The sequence below is a fragment of the Stenella coeruleoalba genome (assembly GCF_951394435.1).
Source record: "Stenella coeruleoalba genome assembly, chromosome: 14".
Classification (NCBI taxonomy): domain Eukaryota; kingdom Metazoa; phylum Chordata; class Mammalia; order Artiodactyla; family Delphinidae; genus Stenella; species Stenella coeruleoalba.
In genome coordinates, this window is record NC_137160.1 from 88,843,661 (window position 1) to 88,863,090 (window position 19,430).

A 19,430-nucleotide genomic window follows, 5' to 3' on the forward strand; every position below is an offset into this window, starting at 1 on the left:
GGCGGCGGGAGGGCCACGAGAGGGGGCCAGGGGTCCCCCCCACCCCCGGGCCAGCTCCTCCACACGGCTCCATTCCCTCTTGCCCCGTAGGCGCTGGCCGACCAGCAGAAGGCGCAGCAGCCGCCTGTGGCACAGCCGCCGCCACCGCCGCCGCCGCCGCAGCCGCAGCCACCGCCACCGCAGCAGCCGCCCCCACCGCTGCCCCAGCCCCCGTCCGCCGGCAGCCAGCAGCCTGCGGGGCCGCCTGCCGTCCAGCCCCAGGCCCAGGCGCAGCCCCCGGCACAGCCCACGCCGCCCCCACCGAAGGCGCCCCCTGCGATCACGACGGTGGGCAGCGCTGCAGTGCTGGTGAGAAGGCACACAGAGTGGTCAGCTCCAGCGCGCCCCTGTCCAGGGTCCTGTGGCTTCCAGCCCGCGGACCTTCCTCCCAGAGGAAGTAGGAGGCCAGCCCAGTCTCCCCCAGTCTCCCCCTCAAGGAAGCGCATGCCTCACCCCGTCTCTCCGGTGCTGGGTCAGCTCCGCCCTCTGGGCTGGGTTAACTGGGCAGCGATGTGGGAGACGAGGCCGTTCTTCTAGGTGGAGGTGAGCGGGAGGTGTGGAATTAGGGTTTTGTGAAGCGTGAAGAGGTCGCCCTCTCTTGTCCCTACAGACTCGAAGAGCAGGTACTGTTAGTGCAGACTTCCCTCTCCCCACCCTGCCCCACTTTCCCCCAGAGCTGTGCACACGCGTGTGCATCTTCAGTGCCCGTGAGAGGAAGGTGGTGAAGTGCATAAGAAAAGAAAGGCAATGTGTCGATCTTACGCACCCTGCGCTGTCGCCGCTGTGCCCTGCCGCGTTCCCTCTCTGTGTGTGCCTGGTGACACGTTAGAGTCCCACGTGGGGAAGCACTGCTGCCCGGCGCGGGACGGTCTTGTTGTACGGGGTCATTTCCACCCCGTGTTCTTTGTTACATTTGCCGCAGTGGCGTTCGATGTGCACTTGGCAGCTCCGTCCTTCGTTGTTCAGAAAACTAAGCACCTGCCTGGTGTGAGGGCTGCTCCCTGCCCAGGAGAACAGTGGTGGGTGGTCAGGAAGAGACCTTCTGCAGGGCTGACCCCTGGGCTGTGGCCAAGTGACATTAGTCAGTCAGAAAAGAATGGAAAACAGCCAGCACAGGGGCCCTGAACTTGGCAGACGTGGGGCTCAGAAGGGTCAGTGTGGCCGGAGCCTGGTGACCGAGGGACAGACTCAGCACTGTGGGAGGAGGTGGGGGGAGGGGGCTGAAGTCAGCCATGCGGGCCGAGTAACCGTGACCAAGGGTTTGGGTTTGATCCTGATGAGGGGGAAGGCTTTGGAGTGTTTACGCAGGGCGGAGCTTGACCTGAAATTCAAATGGTTTTCTTTTTTCAGCAGGCAGGAGCCATCAAGACATCCGTCACAGGGACAAGCATGCCCGCGGGTAAGAAGTCTCACGGGAGGTGCCGCGATTGGAGGTGAGTTCTTTCCTGCGCTCCTACCTCGTGTCCTCTCCCCGCAGGCACAGTGAGCGGAAATGTGATCGTGAACACCATCGCCGGCGTCCCCGCTGCCACCTTCCAGTCCATTAACAAGCGCCTCGCTTCACCCGTGGCACCTGGAGCCTTGACTGTGAGTTGTCCCTGATCCTGGGTGCTTTTGGTGGCATGCATGACCCAGGACGCTGCAGTAGCTGTTGGCTTCTTAAAAAAAATTCTATTCCATTGGTACAGAAAGTCCTGATCTAGTTTGCGTTTCATAAAATACTGAGGACATTGAGGGGTGCAGAGGATGGTTTCCACGTGTGCTTTCTGGGAGAGAGTGTGTTGAAATCCCCCACCGTGGTTCCAGGAGGAGGGAGGGGGTGCAAGGGCACGTCTCCAACTCCACGGACAGGGTGCCCACATGCCGTAGCGGCAGGTTTGCCCGTGTGTGTGGACATGGCGCTGTTGCACAACGGGGCACAAGGCGGGGCAGTGTGTTTATGGGTGTCTAGGCCCATGCGTGGGAAGCAGGAAGGGGCCAGATGTGGGCAGAGGGAGAGACGCAGAGCCACAAGACCTCTGAGCATGTAACCAGAAGGAGACAGGGCGCTCACCTGGACGCACCTGCCGTCTGTGGTGTCACCGTAGAAAACAAAAATAAATGACGGAAATAAAGGAATTTACATTTACATCCTGAGTTGCAGTTTAGTCACAGATCTAAAGACAACATGTGCCCTGAGTGAGAAGCTGCTTCAAAGTCAGCAGTGCTTTGGCAAATAGAGTGATGTCCCTGTTGGGTTCTGAGGAATGTGTTTCCTATGAAGGTGGTGTTGGTAGTGAACTAGACAGTGTGGTGTTGGGAAAAGGATGGACACATAGATCCATGGAGTAGGATAGAGAGTCCAGAAATAGACCCACATGTACATAGTTGATTAATTTTTACTAAGAGTGCCGGGCGGGACTCTTAGTGCAGGGAGGGACTTCCTTGGTGGTGCAGTGGTTAAGAACCCGCCTGCCAATGCAGGGGACACTGGTTCAAGCCCTGGTCCGGAAAGATCCCACATGCCGCAGAGCAACTAAGCCCGTGCGCCACAACTACTGAGCCTGTGCTCTAGAGCCCGTGAGCCACAACTACTGAGCCCACGTGCCACAGCTACTGAGCCTGCGCCCCTAGAGCCCGTGCTCCCCAACAAGAGAAGCCACCGCAATGAGAAGCCCGCGCACCGCAACGAAGAGTAGTAGTCCCCGCTCACCGCAACTAGAGAAAGCCCGCACGCAGCAACGAAGACCCAACGCAGCCATTAATTAATTAATTAATTAAAAATAGAGAGGAGAACTCTTTAAAAAAAAAGAGGGGCTTCCCTGGTGGCGCAGTGGTTAAGAATCTGCCTGCCAATGCAGGGGACACAGGTTTGAGCCCTGGTCCGGGAAGATCCCACGTGCCGCGGAGCAACTAAGCCCGTGCACCACAATTACTGAGCCAGCTCTCTAGAGCCCGTGAGCCACAACTACTGAAGCCCGCACGCCTAGAGCCCATGCTCCGCAAGAGAAGCCACCGCAATAAGAAGCCTGCGCACCGCAACAAAGAGCAGCCCCCGCTCCCCGCGACTAGAGAAAGCCCGCGCACAGCAGTGAAGACCTAACGCAGCCAGAAATAAATAAAATTTTAAAAGAAAAAAAAGAGTGCCGAGGGATTTCAGTGGAGAAAGGGCAGTCTTTTCAACAAATGGTGCTGGAGGAACTGGGGAAACGTTCAAAGCCGAATGAACTTTGAACTGTTACTAATACTGTATATGAAAAGTCACTCAAAGTGGATCATGGGCCCAGATGTAAAACCCAAAACTATAAAATTTCTAGAAAAAAACATAGAACATCTTTGCTTGGTTTTAGGCAAAGATTTCCTAGGATCCCAAAAGCCTATAAATTATGAAAAAAAATAAATGAGGCTTCATCAAATCAAGAACTTCTGTTCTTTGGAAGATACTGTTAATAAAATGAAAAGCAAGGCATGGAAAATATTTGAAGAACATATCTGATAAAAGACTGGTACTTAGATTATACAGAGATTTTTTCAATCAATAATAAGAAAACAAACAACTTTTAAAAGTGGACAAAAAAATTTTTTTTAATGGACAAAAGATTTGAGCAGTTACTTCACCATGGAAGATACATATGGAGATATATATATATATATATATATATACACACACACACACACACACACACACCATATGGATAGCAAATAAATAGGAAAAGATGTTCAACATTGTTAGTCATTAGGGAGATGTAAATTAAGCTACAGTGATCTGCTACTGCTACACATCTCTGAGAATGGCTTTAAGAAAAGAAAAACCTGGCAGTATCAAATGCTGGTGAGGATGCAGAGCAGCTGGAATCCTCATTGCTGATGGGAATGCAGAACCTTAGCAGTCAGTCTGGAAGACAGTTTATTTCTTACAAAATTAAACGTACACCTACTCTCCAGCCTATCAGTTCCACTCCTAGGTTTTCTCCCAAGAGAAATGAAAACACGTCTGCACAAAAACACCTGAGCGTGAATGTGTTTAGTGGCTGTGTTCATAATTACGACGTAAGGGAACAGCCCAAATGTCCTTGAGCAGAAGGGAAGATGGTGCACCCGGCCCATCTGGCACTGCCCAGCGGGGCAGGAGACTGCTGGCACGTGCGGCTGCACGGCAGATCTCAGTGGCATTGTGCTGGCTGATAGGAGTTTTGAAAGCCTTCGTGTGTGTGTGATTCCATTTAAACCACATGGAAAAGGCAAGGCTTTACGGACGGAAAACAGAATATGTTCTGTATCTATCTGGTGGCTACTCGGCCTCATACATTTATAAAAATTCAGAGAACTGTATTCCTGAAACAGGTGAATTTTACTGTACGTGAGTTACACCTCAGTAAATTGGGTTTAAAAAATTAGAATACTCTAAGCAGTAGAGTGACTATGAAAACAGTTTTTCTAGAATGTGACTGTGGATTATTTCATTCATTTTTCTTTCTGCTTTGTAGTAAACCACTTTAGACTCAGCCAGTTCACTGAATACAGAAGCTATTAGTTAGCCTGTGGCATTAGGATCATTTCCTATGACCAGTGTCACTACTTCCGTGAGGGTGGCAAGCCCAGATCATTGCACTTGGTATTTTATTTTGAAAAGACCTATTTCTGTAGTCATATTTTTAAAAGATAAAGCAATTTATCCACAATGTATTTTTTGAACAGCTCTTACAGGCAAGATTCTCTCCCTGGTGATGTGGGGCTAGAAGTAGGACTCAAACACACGGCTCGCTTTCATGGGGTTCTTACAGTCAGTCCTGTGGCCGCACCTAAAAGAGGTACAGGTAACAGGGAGGTTTTCTGGAGAAGGGAGCATTGGGCTTCCACAGAATAGGAAGATGTCATCCACCAAAATGGCTCTTTGGAAGGCAGGGCAAGTCGTACAAGCAAAGGTTCAGTGGTGGGAAAGTGAATGGTGTATACTGGGCACAGCAAGCGGTTCTGTTTGGACGGAGCACAAGATGCATTAGCAGAGAAGCGGTGGTTCCCACAACCTCTCACAGGTTCTTGAGCGGCTGCGCGTGCTTGGTCTTGTGTGACGGTGAGCCTGGGCTGTCATGGTGTTTGGATTTCAGGCTGAAGAATGTGGGTTCCATTCACCAGGCGATGGGGAGCCCTTGAAAATGTTTGAGCAGAGGTGTGTTTTAGGGAAATTCATGTGATGTTTTATGTGTAGAGTAGATCATTGCAGAAAAGGTTAGAGAGAAAGCTATTTCAGTAGTGCGGGAAAGGACTTCTGTTTCTGGTGATAAGGTGAGTTGAGTTATTTATACCACTCTCCTAATGAAAAGAACTGAAATTATTGGATAAAATTTTTAAGTATCCTCTTCAAAATTTCAAGGAGCTGACAAAAGAGTAAATAATTATTGGGCCAAAATCTAAGGGAAGAGGCAACCCAGAGAGATACACAGGGTGCCCTTGTGTCCGCCTTGGAGTACACTTCACCTTCTCAGACAGGGGGACCCCCCGTTCATGCCCAAGGCTCGACTCACCCAGGTGGAGAGTCTAAAAGGAGGCATTGATGCCTTGAGACAGGCCCCCAAATGGCTAAGTCCTTAGGGCAGGGTGAACCGGAAGTAAAATCCATCATGCTGAGCAGAGGGTGGGGCGGGGGCTCTTCCTGTGGAGCTCTAGCCCCAAGTCAGTTGTCAGTTTGCAGCTCACGTTGATGGCTCCCCAGAAGGGCTCCCAAAGCCCCTCAAATCATGTGACGTAGACCTGGATGAGCAGTGTTTCTGGGTAAGTGGCCAGAATCGAATGCAGATTCTCTGGAGGAATGTGCCTTCAACCTGGACTTCTTAGAATGTCCACAGTGATTTCCAGGTATAATGAGGCGCATATAATAGAAGATAACCAAACACACGGAAAGAAGGCACCATGAGTGAGAACCAACAGAAGCAACAGACACTGGGCGGATCCTTAAAGACTTGAGATGGTGGGGGTTAGCAGGCATAGATGATAAAACGGTTATACTTTCTATTTTAAAGAAATAAAAGAGAAGCTTGCGAATGTCTGTAAAAACCAGGAAACTATACTTAAAAGAATATAGAGAACTTTAAGAAATGAAAAGTATGGTTACCAGCATTGAAAAATAAATGTCTTATAATCGGGCTTAATATCACTTTCCACACAGCTGAAGAGAGAGTTAGTGAACTGGAAGATAAATCAGAAGAAGTTATCCCGAATGCAGCACAGGGAGACAGCAGATGGAAGTACGGAAGAGAATTCAAAGCCACGGAAGATTGAGTGAGAGGATGTAATCAGAGGTTAATCAGAGTTCCAGACAGAGAGAAAGTTGAGCAGAGATAGTATGTGAAGATGTAAGAGTTTCCCAGAACTGATTGATGACACTGATCCGTATACCCCGGTCAGGGATGATGAAAGGGACTCCACGCTTACATAATGCCAACGACAAGGAGGTCTTCAAAGCAGCCTGAAAAAGTCAGGTTGCCTTCAGAGGTACAGCTGCTTACTTCTCAACGGTGGTAATGAAGCCAGGAACCAGCTCCTGGAATGGAATGGCATCTTCATTGTAGTCGGAGAGTATAACTGCCAGCCCTGAAAATACCTTGAAGAACAAACATTTCCAAACAAAGCCTAAGAGAATTCCCTATAGATCTCGCCTACATGAACTAATTGAGGTGCAAACGGACTTTGCGAACAGCAGTAACTTACTGTAGGGTCAACAAAGGCAGACATGACATACACGATGCAATGACGTGAGCAGGGCTAGGGATGTTGAAACATTCCAGAATCCCTTTATTGTTCAGGAAAAGTGTGAAATTATGGATTAGACTTTTGTAAGTTCTTGATACAATTTTTAGACAAGCCACCAAAAGAATAAGAATAGAGTATAACTTCCAAACTTTGGGAAGGGAAAGTGGGATGAGAAGAAAGTAATGTGCAGGAAGGCAAGAAAGATGATTAAAAGAAATACGGAACAGGTGAGTTGAATAGAAAGCACAGAATAAGATACTGGATTTGGATTCAAATAGGTAATGAAATGTAAGATTAGGGACAAACTAAACAGGAAAACATAATGACCGTCTGCACCAAGGGGGCCAGCAGGGGCCAGCGCCACATTTCAGGGTGCTTTCAGAGGCGGACTCGGTGGAGCTGGGCCCAGCCGCTGAGGGGCTGCGGCGGCCGTGGCGCCAAGGGACGAGGACACAGCGAGGCCAAGTCGAGACGCCGCGCGGGTCCAGGGCTGCAGCCTCCGCAGCTGCCTGGGGATGGCCGTGGGGGGTTAGGGGCCTGTATGTTTCCGGGGGATGAACACGGGCATCTAGATGGTTCCTGGGACCAAAAGGTCTTTTGAGCGAGGACAGCGGGACGGGGACAGGCAGTGTTTTAGACTGGGGGCGGCAGCGTCGTGATCTTCCCTTCTGCGAGCGACCCATCCACGCTAGCCCTAGGCACAGGCTTTGAGTTCACAAGGGAAACAGTCGCTTAGCAATCTGTCAAAAGGCCAGAATCTGGAATGTGCTTCGTTTTCTAGGATTTAGCGTTTGATGCCCTTTTCTCTTCACCCGACGGCTATAAGGAGTCTTGAATGTTGTGCAGCAGCCTGACGCTTTTCTTCTCTTCGCCTTTTCCAGACCTCGGGAGGCTCTGCTCCTGCCCAGGTGGTCCACACCCAGCCTCGAGCAGTTGGGTCCCCCGCCACGGCCACGTCCGACATGGTGTCCCTGGCACCGACTCAGGGTGTTCGAGCGGTCACCTCAGTGACGGCCTCGGCTGTGGTCACTACCAGCCTGACCCCGGTGCAGACCCCGACCCGGTCTTTGGTGACTCAAGTGTCCCAAGGTAAAGGCAGGGTTGGTTTCCTGTGTGGCCTGTCCCGCTCTTCAGGCCCCTCAGGGCTCAGGCTTGCACACGTGTGCGGGGCCGCAGTCTCACCAGACGACCTCTTCAGCCACAGGGGTCCAGCTTCCGGGGAAAACCATCACTCCCGCGCACTTCCAGCTCCTGCGGCAGCAGCAACAGCAGCAGCAGGCCTCGCAGGTGCAGGTCCCGCAGATCCAAGGCCAGGCCCAGGCGCCGGCGCAGATCAAGGCGGTGGGCAAGTTGACTCCGGTGAGCGTCCTCTAGAAAACCGAACACACACACTGTGTGATGATGCCTTGGTGTGTCATGTGATTCAGAGTGTGTTTTGCACAGTCCGCCATCGTCTTTATGTGGGAAGTGTGTTTGTGTTGTCTTTAGAAATCACTTTGCACACAGGGCCACTTCCATGATCACGCGACCAGCTTGTTCACAGCTCTCTGAGGCCTTAATCCCCATTTCCGGATGGATCTTCCCACTCGCTTGCTTGTGCTCTGTGCTCAGGCTCTGTGCTCTTTTCCCAACCTGAGAAAATGTCAGTGAAAAGTATTCCTCGACAGCTTTAAGAGACGAGGTGGTGGAGCTCGGCTTCCTGAGGAGTAGCTCGTGTGCGGTGTCGTTTCTCTCATGTGGGTGCTGATGCCCCTGAATCTTGCCAGTCTGTGCACGACCTGTGCTGTTACATAAGTAAACAGGTTCGTTTTAAAAGGAAGCGCTGTATTCCTGCCACAGTGCAAAAGCATTAGTGCTCACCACAGAAAGCAACCAGGAAAACGCGTAATAAACGCAGGATGGTACTTCAGAATTCCAGCTCGCTGTCGGGCCTGCCACAGTAAGTACCTGACCTCGGGCCTGCCCCTTGCGGTGACAGAGGGGACGAGGGCGCTGGAGGGCGGTGAGGACGTGCGAGCACCAGCTGAGACTTCTTCGTCCCGGAGGCACCCGAATGCGCGCCAGGGAAACGAGGCGTCCCGTCCTCCACCACACCGGCCACAGCTCAGGGGCGCAAGGCCACACGTGGCTGAGCCCGCCACATTGGACAGCCCAGCTCCAGAACGTGTCCGTCACCGCCGAAGCTGGCGACCAGCAGACAGCGCTGAGTTAGGGTCCTCCCGCCCCACGGCCTTTCCTTCCCCCCCACCAACGCTCCTCGCGCTCTAAGGCGGCGGGGCCTTCAGTTGCCCCTGCTCCCCTCTTGCAGCTGCTCAGAGCCCCACGCACCGGCTCGCTTGCCTGGTCCTGTTACTCCCTTCCCTTCCCTCTCCTAAACCAGCGGCAAAGTCCTTTTCTTTTTCAGCACCTTGAACGAGATCGGAGGGTCGTGAATAACTCAATATAAATTTCCTTAAAACATTTTTATCCCCTAAAATATTTCCTGAGCTATCTTTATCTTGATATTTTGACTTCTTTTAAAGACATGGGTTTATTTACCAATTAAACTTTCATTTGGAGACAGTTGGAGTACAAAATTTAGAGCTCGTGCTTACCTTATGGTACCTTGTAGAACTTCAAGAGCGACTACAATTTTAAGACTTAACGATTTGGGGTGGTACCACAGATTCGAATCGCCTTGCTCGTAAGCGATAAGAACCCAGGAATTTTGCTGTGCATTTGCTAATCTGTGAGAATCGCTGTTGCTAGTTCTCATCAGTGGTAAAGGGAACATTTAAAAAATGTGGGCAAGGCCTGGAGCATGGTTTGCATACTGCACGTCAGCAACTGTTTACTTCGACATTGAACGGGTAGTAGAACAGTAACTTAAAACCAAGATATATACGAAATGGAATGCAGTTGACGTTGATGAAAAGATTACTTTATCTGGGTTTTAGGAACACCTGATCAAAATGCAGAAGCAGAAACTGCAGCTGCCCCAGCAGGCGCCCCCAGCACAGGCCCCGCCGGGGCCCCCGCAGCCAACGGCACAAGTGCAGGTGCAGCCCCCGCAGCCCACGCAGCAGCAGAGCCCCCAGCTCACCACGGTCACGGCCCCGAGGCCCGGCGCCCTGCTCACGGGCACCACCGTGGCCAACCTCCAGGTGGCCCGGCTCGTAAGTTCCGGTCGATACGCTTGTTTTTCCAGAGCAGCGTCTTCTTACGTTTTAACTGAACCGTTGTTGCTCGCTCAGGCCCTTGCAGGTATTATGGCGGAGTGACAAGTAAAGGCACGGTCGTTCCCCCAGGAACTTAAGTTCTCCTCGGAGAGGGTGAAACAGCACGTGGGAGACATTTACACAGTCACGCTTTCCAGAATGTCGGTGTCGCAGAGCTTATGGTGGCCTGAGAGGCTGGGGGTGGGGTGGGGAGCGAGCCCGACCACGGAGGGAGAGCAGGCTTTACGTGGGGGGGGCGACGGGAGGGCGAGGTGTGGCCCCTGGAAGGTGTCCCGGTGCTGCTGGGGCAGAGGCCAGGCACGAGGCCCATGTGGTCAGAGCAGAGGGGAGGTGGAGGGGCGAGTGAGGCCCCAGAGCCAGACTCAGGGGTCGCGGTGCTCTGCAGGCCCAGAGAGGCATTGAAGGTTTCTGAAGGAGGGGACGATGGTGTGGTGAAGGGGGTGTCTGGGAACGCCAGCTACATTCGGCACGTGTCGAGGGGGTGTCCTGGAGCCCCGATGCTGCACATCAGGCAGACCAGTGCCCAGCGCGGGCGGCTCCCTTTCTGGCACTGGCGACAGCTAGCATTAGGGCTCCTGCTCTGGGTCAGGTGCCGCCGTAGGCTCTCCGCCTGTCACCTGATTGGTGCTGAGGCAGGAGTGGGTGCTGTGATGCTAGCTCCATTTTGCAGGTGCAGAAACCAAGGCGTACGCCTTCAGAACTTACCCAGATCTTGCAGCTTGTCGCCCACAGCACAGCTGTGATCCGGGGCTCTGGGGGCCCAGGCTCTGCTTCCCGCGTGCTTCACTCCACTTTTAAGTCTGTAAGAGAGGGGATAGAAGTGGATAAAAACTGTGAAAGCAAGCTTGGTGTCACCTGTGTTCACAAGAAAATGCCAGTTCAAACGAGCCGAGTGGTAATCGCGCATGACGGCCCGCCTCAGGCAGCCCAGGCCTCGGGCGGAGGGCTTGCCAGCAGGAGCCGGCTCCCCCGGAGCGGGTGGTAGTCAGTTGAGCTAAGAAACATGCCCGTTACTTTACCCAGTGATCCTGTTTCTGCTGTATCCTAAAGAAGTGATAGAACCAGTACAAAGTAGTAAACGTACAGACTTGCACCAGGAGTGTTAGGGGACCTGAATCTCCGTTACTGGGGAGCTGACTACATAGACTGTACAGCGTGCGCACAGCGGGGTCGTGCACAGCTTTGGAAAAGGGGTTGTAGAAGGAGGAGAGCTTACAGATACCTAGAACTCATCCCACTTTACACACTTTCCTGGCAGGCCGCACAGATAAGGACAAGGTCTGGGGGGCTGGGTGTCGTTTCCACATTCACATGTGGGCACCTTAGGGCTATGGCTGATTTTTACTTCCTCGTATTTTCTTAGGTAGTCTGAGTTTTTGTATGTATAAAAACGGATCTATTTCCATTTTCCTTTTAAAAAATATAACTTAAGGAAAAAAGTGCTTGGTAGCCGAGTGATAAGCAAGTCGCAGGAGGTGGAGACCGAGAGTGGCCCTTGGTGGGAGGCCGAGGTCGTAATTTCGGGCTGATCTTCCGTGGCCGCTGAGGGATAGGAGACGAGTGTAGGAAGTGTGGCAGGAGTGGGGTGCTGTCAGGCTCTGAGATGCAGGAGGCAGAGACGCTCGCTGTGGGACAGGAGCGCATCTGAGCAGCAGTGCGCCCGGGCGTCCGAGGGCCGCCGAGCCCCGCTCCCTGTGTCCGCTGGTGACGGTCAGGGCACATAGGCGGCCCAAAGTGAGCTGTTTTCCATTAGCTGACCGCCACGCAGCACCTTTGTGAATGTGTCAGTTTCTCACCACCTGACCGCTGGTGGGGAAATATCTGCAGACGTGTGGAATGCTGAATGTCTCTGGACTCTCCCATTGTTTTCACTGTCTAGACCCGGGTCCCCACTTCACAGCTGCAGGCTCAAGGGCAGATGCAGGCCCCGGCGCCCCAGCCGGCCCAGGTGGCACTGGCGAAGCCCCCGGTGGTGTCGGTGCCCGCAGCCGTGGTCTCCTCGCCGGGTGTCACGACGCTGCCCATGAACGTTGCTGGAATCAGTGTGGCCATCGGGCAGCCGCAGAAAGCCGCAGGTGCCTGTCTCATGCCACCCCTCGGCCCCCGCCGCTCCGCGTCCAGCCTTGAGTGGGGCTGACAAGCCTTTTCTAGTTAGTAGCTGTGGCCCGCAGCCATCTCGGGTGTGTCACGGTGTATTTTAGCAGAAGCGTCCCTCGATTTAACCGTTCACGTTCTTAACTTGCCCACCCTTTGTCCAAATGTCGTTGTGGACCTGGAAACATTTTAAGTAGATGTAAGGCGGGCTTTATTCAGCTCAGCACCGTTTCAGCGTGTAGTTTTCTGTACAGAGATCACTGAAGCTGAACTCACTGTGAGCCCTGAGACCTTGTCCCTGCTTGGCGCTTGTGATTCAATGACCTGACCTGTGTTCTCAGGGCAGACTGTCGTGGCCCAGCCTGTGCACGTCCAGCAGCTGCTGAAGCTGAAGCAGCAGGCCGTCCAGCAGCAGAAGGCCATCCAGCCGCAAGCCGCCCCAGGCCCGGCCGCCGTCCAGCAGAAGGTACCGGGCTCCCGCTTGACCCCTCTTCACGTGAGCCAGGCCCCGCTGCCAAGCGTGGGATGCACGGAGATGGATAGGGTTCCGAGCCGGCCCTGCGTGGCTGCCTGGCCTCCACGCACCGGAGACCCCATGGTTGTGGCCTTGGGCTGTACGTAGGACGGCCTTGGGGCTGGCCCTGGAGGGAGGGCGTGGTTCATGAGAGGGGGAGCCCCCATGTCCTGCCGGCTCGTGGGGGCAACTGTGAAGGACGCAGGCTGTGGAACTGCATGACTGGGAGGGGCCGGAAGGACTCGGGGAAGCATGTGTAGCTCCTGGTGTGCGACCCGTCTGGGTGCACAGGAGCCAGCTGTGTGTGTGCGTGTGTACGTGTGTGTGCATGTGTGTGTGTACGTGTGTACACACGCGCCATCAGCGGATGGACGGAGGGAGGGGAGAGAGGGGAAGGGGTACTGTGAGAGGAGTGCTGTCAGCGACCCTCTGACTCAGAAGGCTGGGAGGCAGCTCTGAGCTGATTGAGGCCCCAGGGGCGAGTCCTCCTCAGAGGCGGGGGTTCGGGGCTGCGCTGGCAAGCAGGAGCGGAGTGCAAGGCGCTCTGCTCCCCAGGGCTTCTGCCTCATCTGCTCCTGGTGGCGCAAAGCCCGACGCACAGATGATGGCGTCTGGGCTCTTGACCTTCCTGTTGCATCTGTGCTGTTTTCTGAACCGGAGCGAGCCAGCGCCCTGTCCCCATGTGCTGAGGGCTCTGCAGGCGGCTGGTGCCCCTTTCCAGAAACTGACAGACGCGCAGAGACGTGAAGTGACTTCTGGGGTGGGGCGTGCCGGGCTGGGAGGCACTGTGACAGGACGGAGACCGGGCTGGGTCATCGCGGGGGCTTAGCCAGCGTCTGAAAGAGAGAAGGAGAAGGGCTTTAGCCAAAGTGCCAGTCGGTATGTTCACGTAACTTGAAAGAAGACTTCTGAGACGTTAAAAGTGTCCATAGCTGTGGCTTTGTAAACCGAATATATGGGCCACATACACGCATGGCTTTCTGAATAGTATTTAAACGCTCCTGGCAGGGAAAATGGAAAATTAGACTAAATGTGTAAAGATTGTGCGTACAGGTTTGTTTCTGTTTGTGCTAAATAGTTTTGAGTATGGGCCAAATTCTTAAAGTTAGATTTGGGAAACGGTGTGTGTTTTCTGTATTGTCAAGTTCGCTCACTTACATGATGAGCAGACGTGGCACCAGGTGCCTCAGAGGATGGGAGATGAAGCCCAGCCTGGGCCATGAGGGGACCTCCCAGCAGGGGAGGAGATGACCCAGGACCGGGCCCCCCGGGGGGGCAGCAGCAAGAACACAGGGCAGCGGGCGGGCAGGGCCAGGAGCCGGGGTGGTCACGCTGCGGGCGTCTGGGGGGCTCTGAGAAGGGGACGCAGAGCCTTGCCTGCTCTAACCCTGGGCGGCCTCTCTTTCCTCAGATCACAGCACAGCAGATTGCCGCTCAGGGCCAACCACAGAAGGTCACCTACGCCACCCAGCCAGCCCTTAAAACCCAGTTTCTCACCACGCCCATCTCCCAGGCCCAGAAACTGGCTGGGACCCAGCAGGTGCAGACCCAGATCCAGGTGAGCAGCGGGGAGCCCGAGGGCTGGGAGCAGACGCAGCGGGCGCTCGGAGGTAGAGCAGGGGGGCGCCACCAACCAGCGCCCCATGGAGAGGGTCGTGGGGCCCTGCAGCGTGGCCTGGGGACAGTGCTCAGGTCCTGCTGCGGTGGCAGCCTTTGTGCTGGTGAGGCTCCTGCAGGGGTCGTGGTCGTCCCTCTGCTGCCGCCGGCTGCCCGGCACTGGCCAGCCCAGCATTGCACGTCTCCTGGGTCCCGGCACACGCGTGACGCCCGGGACGGGGTGCGGGGCTGTGGGCACGCCCACCCATCGAGCTCCTGTGGTCCCTCAGCCTCGGCCCGTGCCGGCCTGCCGTCTGCCTTCCTCTGGCAGCGGTGCGAATCTGCTGACCGTCGGGGCCCCTCCCTTGGGACGAGCCTGTTCGGGGGCTTCCCGGTGGGGCTGTACGTCCCGGGTGTCTGCCTTTGGGTCTGTGTGTCACACTTCTCCCAGCTTGTGCCTTACCTGCTCACTCACTTTACGAACGGAGCTTCTGGATTTGAGTGTATTGGAATTTATCAATCTTTTTGTGTCTGAATAGTGCCTTTTGCGCTTTGCTTAAGAAATCCTTCCCAGAGGTCATGGTGCTGTTTCCTAGATCATTTCTAAAAACTTGATAATTTTTTTGTTCACATTTATGTCTTTAACCTTCCTGGAATTGGTTTTTGGAGATGATCCAAAAATAGGGGTTCAGTTTAATTTTTCCACGTGAACACAACGCCCTGTTACTTTCACACTACTCATTCGGGAGTCCGTTCTCTCCCCCGACCCACCGTGTGACCAGGCACGCGTGACGTGCGGTTCCTCGGGGGCTTCTCTGAGCACCGTGGTCTCGGCCCCTGTGAGCCCACACTGCCCGCTCTTCGCCACTCTGCTGCACGATGATTCTCGGCATCCACCTCCTGCTGTCGGGAGCATCCTGCTTTCCCGCGCTCTGCACTTCCGTGTCGATTTTGAGTCAGCTTATTTAGTATACGCACCGTGGTCAAAACTGATGGCGTTTTTGTTAGAACTGCATTGACTCTGTAGATCAGTTTGGGGGAGAGTGGGCATCTCTACAGTCTTGACTTCAGATTCACCAACATGATACATCATTTGCTGTTTAAGTCTTCTTTAATGCCCTTTAAGTAAGTTTTCTGATTTTTTTTCCATAAAGATCTTATTGCGTGTATTAGATTTATTCCTAAGTAACGGGCGTTTTCTGATACTCTGCTCTAACTTCCCTCTTTTTGTCTGTGTCTGTAGGACACTGTATGTTGACTTTTGAATCCCACAGCCTCAATCTGTTCTAGTTGGTTTGCGTTTCCCTTGTGTCGATCACATCACCTGTGAGTCCTGGCGGCTGGCATCTTCCCCTTCGTCCTTCTGTTTCTTATTCCCGCCTCATCGTGCTGGCGATGCCCGCAAGGCAGTGTGACAGGTGCAGACAGGAAGCTCGGTCACATGGCTCTCCTCATGGTCGTTCTTCGGGTTGGGTTTTTAAAATCACGCTTCAGCACAGTAAGAAAAGTCTCTTCTTTATCTAGATTGCTACAACTTTCTGTTCCTTTGGTTGTGGTGTTTTGTTTCTTTACAAACTCTCTGTCTGCACCCCTCCCCTCGTGGTCCCTCCAGTCTCGAGGCTTTGAGCCCATCTGTGTGCCCATGAGTCCAGATTCGCATCTGCGGCCAGCTCTCATCTCGCCCAGGGTTTTAATCCTGGCTGCCTTTGGACGGCCCCCTGGAGGTGTGTGCCTCTGGTACCTTAGCCCCTCCTCCTCCAGCTCTGGGACAGCAGTTCTGTCTTCCCTGACCTTCAGCCTTTCCTGGGCCAAACCCTCCGCTGCTCTTCACGCTCCAGACCCGGCCCAGCACGGATCCTGCAGTGAAGTGCGCTGAGACGTGCTTTGTGGCGGCGTGGGGTCCCTTTGTCACCTCTAGGTCAGGTTTATCCGGGGTGTTGTGCCTGCTAGTCGGCTTCTTCTGTCAGTTATGAGAGGGGTGAGTTAACATCTCCCATTCTGGGACTCCCCTGGCGCTCCAGTGGTTGGGACTCCGTGCTTCCACTGCAGGGGGCGCGGCTTCCATCCCTGGTCGGGGAACTGAGGATGCCACATGCCGCCTGGCACAGCCCAAAAAATGGAGGAAAAAACCCCCTCCCATTCTGGTTATGGGTTTATCTGTTTTTCCTTATATTCCTTTCTACTTTTGCTTTTTATATTAGGTGCTCTGTTGTTAGCTGCTCATAAATTAAAATTTTAACTTTTATTATTTTGAAGTACTGTTTCGGTGTGGCAGCCTGTTGTGCCTCATACCGAGAACTCTACCCATATGTCACAGAAACAGTCACTGGACGCCGCCTCACTGTCATTGTCCCGCGTCTCAGTTTTGGTCCTTCAGCTGTGACACATTCACTCCCTTTATGGTGAGGCCTGGGAGGAACGGCCTTTAGCTTCCATTTTGTTTGCATTTTCAACTTGTTCTGTTTTCTCTTTCCAGCCTTACTTGCCTTCTCTTATTCCATTTATGTATTTATTTTTTGTCATTCTGGGTTTTTTTCCTCCTCTGACTCGTTTGAAAATTACATGTTTTTTTTCTGTTCTCTAAGTGGTTACCCTAAGATCTCCATGTGCAGATCTGCCTTGTCAGAGTATAGCACAGACCACCGTCTCTGCTCTGCTCTCGAGCACGGGTCTGTCAACACCGTTGCTCCCTGGCCCTCTCAACTCACATGCTGCCGCAGTCATGCAGTTTCCTTCTATCCTGTTTCATTTTCACTTTTCATGTAAAATTCCTTTTCTTCTGCTTGAAGTACACCCTTTGGAGTTTCCCATAGTGTTTGAAGATGCCTGTATTTCACTCTTGTTCCTGAAGGATGCTTCTGCGTTGTATGGAATTCTAGATGGACATTTATTTTCTCAGCACATTAACAGTACTCCCTGGCTCCTGGTCTTTTGTTGTTGAGGAGAAGTCAGATGTCTGTCCAGCGGGTCGCTGCTTCGATGGGAACCTGTCTTTTTTCCCTCTGTTTCCTTTTGAGATCTTTTCTTTGTCTTTGGCGTTTTATAAATGCTGTGACGGTCTAGCTTGGAATTTGCTGGTCGTCTGGAATCTGGGCATTGATCTCTCTTGTCAGTTTAGGAAATGACCAGCCGCCGTTTCTTTAGGTGCCGCCTCTGCCCCGTTTCCTGCCCTCCGTGTCTCTTCCGTCTCTGTGCTTTCCTTCCATTGTCTCTCTGTGCTGCATTCTGAGTAATGACCTCTAGCCTGTCTCCCATTTCACTGAGCTTTCCTTTCATTAGTTCTAATCTGCTGTTAAGCTTGTCCATTGAATTTTAATTTTGGTGATTATAAGTATTTTATTCTTCGAAGTTCTGTTTTTGTCTCAAACCTGCTTGGTCTTTGTAGTTTCTTGTTCCCATACGTGTTTTCAGGCTGCACAGGACGGCACAGTGTTTTGTGCGTGCCTGATAATTCCTCTATTTGAAGTCCGTGTGCGTCTGATTTTACTTGTTTCTGCTGTTCTTGCTTCAGGAACTGTGGGGTTTTTGTCATTATAGGAGTTGTCTTCTTGTGAGCCAGTTTCCCTTGAAGTTCTGTTGGTTGGAAGGCTTTGAGGTCTGGGTTGAAGGTGGGTTCTTCCTTGTGCTGGGCTCCCATGGGTGCCTCCAGGACCACATCAGCTGTGGCTTGAGGGTTTGGTCTGCCAGCCTGTGTCTCCCGCTCCCCTGCCTAGCACCGAGGCCTAAGGCAGGCGGCTTCCTCACAGACCCTTTGAGTGCCAGGATCGCAGCTGCGGGGGGCATCGGGCAGCCCTCTTGTTATCTCCTCCTGAGAGTGGGTTTGGACTTGGTCTCTTTGCTGCACCCGGGAGGCCATGAAAACCCAGTGCAAGGCTTCCCCTGCAGCACGTGGTCTCGGGCACGAGCTGCTGTAGCACCTTCTCATGGCTCGGGGTCCCCCATTTGCTTAAGTTTTGGCACTGGGAGCTCTGGACTTCCTGCAAGTTTATCGATGCGTTTTAAGACGTCACCTTGGTGTTATGCATGGCATCTCAGCATTTTCGTGGCTGCGGATCTGAGCTGTGGCCCGTGCGCTGCGGTAGCTGACCAAACGTCTCTCCCGTCAGAGGAAGCGCACAGGCTCACTCAGGGGTTCCTTTGATGTCAGTGAGTGCGGTTCACAGTTTTTGATTCAAGTTACAGTAAACTAGTAAATGCCTTGTGATTCATTTTAATTTCCGTGAGAACTCGTATTTACTTGGTAGCTTGTCATTTGCAAGTACATCATATAATTTCACATTTCCTCCAGGATTATCTTGGGCAAGACTTATTTTCATCCCTGTTCCGCCAGTTAGAGACCTGAGGGGGCTTTCCATGGCCCCCAGCAGCTACCCACTCGGGAGCTGCTTCTGTGAACCGGTGTCCCCGAAGCCCTGAGTAGACACAAGTGGCCTGAATTGTCTTATTACAGCAGGACAGCAAGATAGGCAGGTTTACAAAAAGTGACCATTGGGTGGAAGGTTTTGTTTTGTAGAGGAAGATATCAATCATGATGAAGAAGAATGTAGAAAAATGGTGAAGTAACCACTTTAGAGTTTGGGCGTAGATGTCTCTGGACTAGGGCTGAACCTGGGTGTTGGTCCGGGTCCCCTGACAATGGGGGCATACGTGGAGTGGCGCCCAGGCACTCTGTCTTCCATGTAACTCTCTCATATAGACTTGTAGCGATTTTTATAAAAGAAAAATGTGACTGTCTGAAATATGAGACCGATAATAAGCTTCAAATTACATGTGATTACCGATTAGGAAGGCAGTCGTTACTCAGTGCAAAGGTGAAATAACTGGTTCTCTCGGGGTTCCAGGTGAGCCCACTTTTGAGACCTGCTATTTTGTGTCGTCTGACCACCGTCTTTTTTTTTTGTTTTTTGTTTTTTGCATTAAGAACTGAGAAGGAGAGAGGGCAAGAAATCTCTTTTGCGCACACGTTCATTTGGCGTCTCCATTTGGCTTTTTTGTTTTGTCCAAGGTTGCGAAACTCCCTCAAGTCGTCCAGCAGCAGACACCCGTGGCCAGCATCCAGCAGGTTGCCTCTGCTTCCCAACAGGTAGGACCTGGAGACCCGCAGCTGTCGGGAGTTCCCACGAAGAGAGTTCTTGCTTTTCATCCGAGGAAATAGAATTTTAATTCCTAGAGAACGGCTTGTGATCTTCATAATACAGAAAAGAAAATTAACTTTGGAGAAAACACTTGATATCCTGAGA

General features: G+C 52.7%; 1 protein-coding gene across 3 annotated transcripts in view; it reads left to right on the plus strand.

The window, feature by feature from the left end:
- EP400 (E1A binding protein p400) overlaps window positions 1–19,430 on the plus strand; it is a 113,975-nt gene that overhangs the window by 90,179 nt on the left and 4,366 nt on the right. For 2 of the 3 annotated variants that reach the window (XM_079943610.1, XM_079943611.1), the window contains 10 exons: window positions 91–348; window positions 1,393–1,438; window positions 1,517–1,626; window positions 7,650–7,857; window positions 7,967–8,127; window positions 9,705–9,923; window positions 11,866–12,061; window positions 12,422–12,546; window positions 14,006–14,152; window positions 19,196–19,273. In XM_079943610.1, the coding sequence (XP_079799736.1) occupies window positions 91–348; window positions 1,393–1,438; window positions 1,517–1,626; window positions 7,650–7,857; window positions 7,967–8,127; window positions 9,705–9,923; window positions 11,866–12,061; window positions 12,422–12,546; window positions 14,006–14,152; window positions 19,196–19,273 (1,548 nt within the window). Of the gene's footprint in view, window positions 1–90; window positions 349–1,389; window positions 1,439–1,516; window positions 1,627–7,649; window positions 7,858–7,966; window positions 8,128–9,704; window positions 9,924–11,865; window positions 12,062–12,421; window positions 12,547–14,005; window positions 14,153–19,195; window positions 19,274–19,430 lie in introns of all 3 variants that reach the window. The other variant, XM_079943609.1, reaches the window with a different exon arrangement.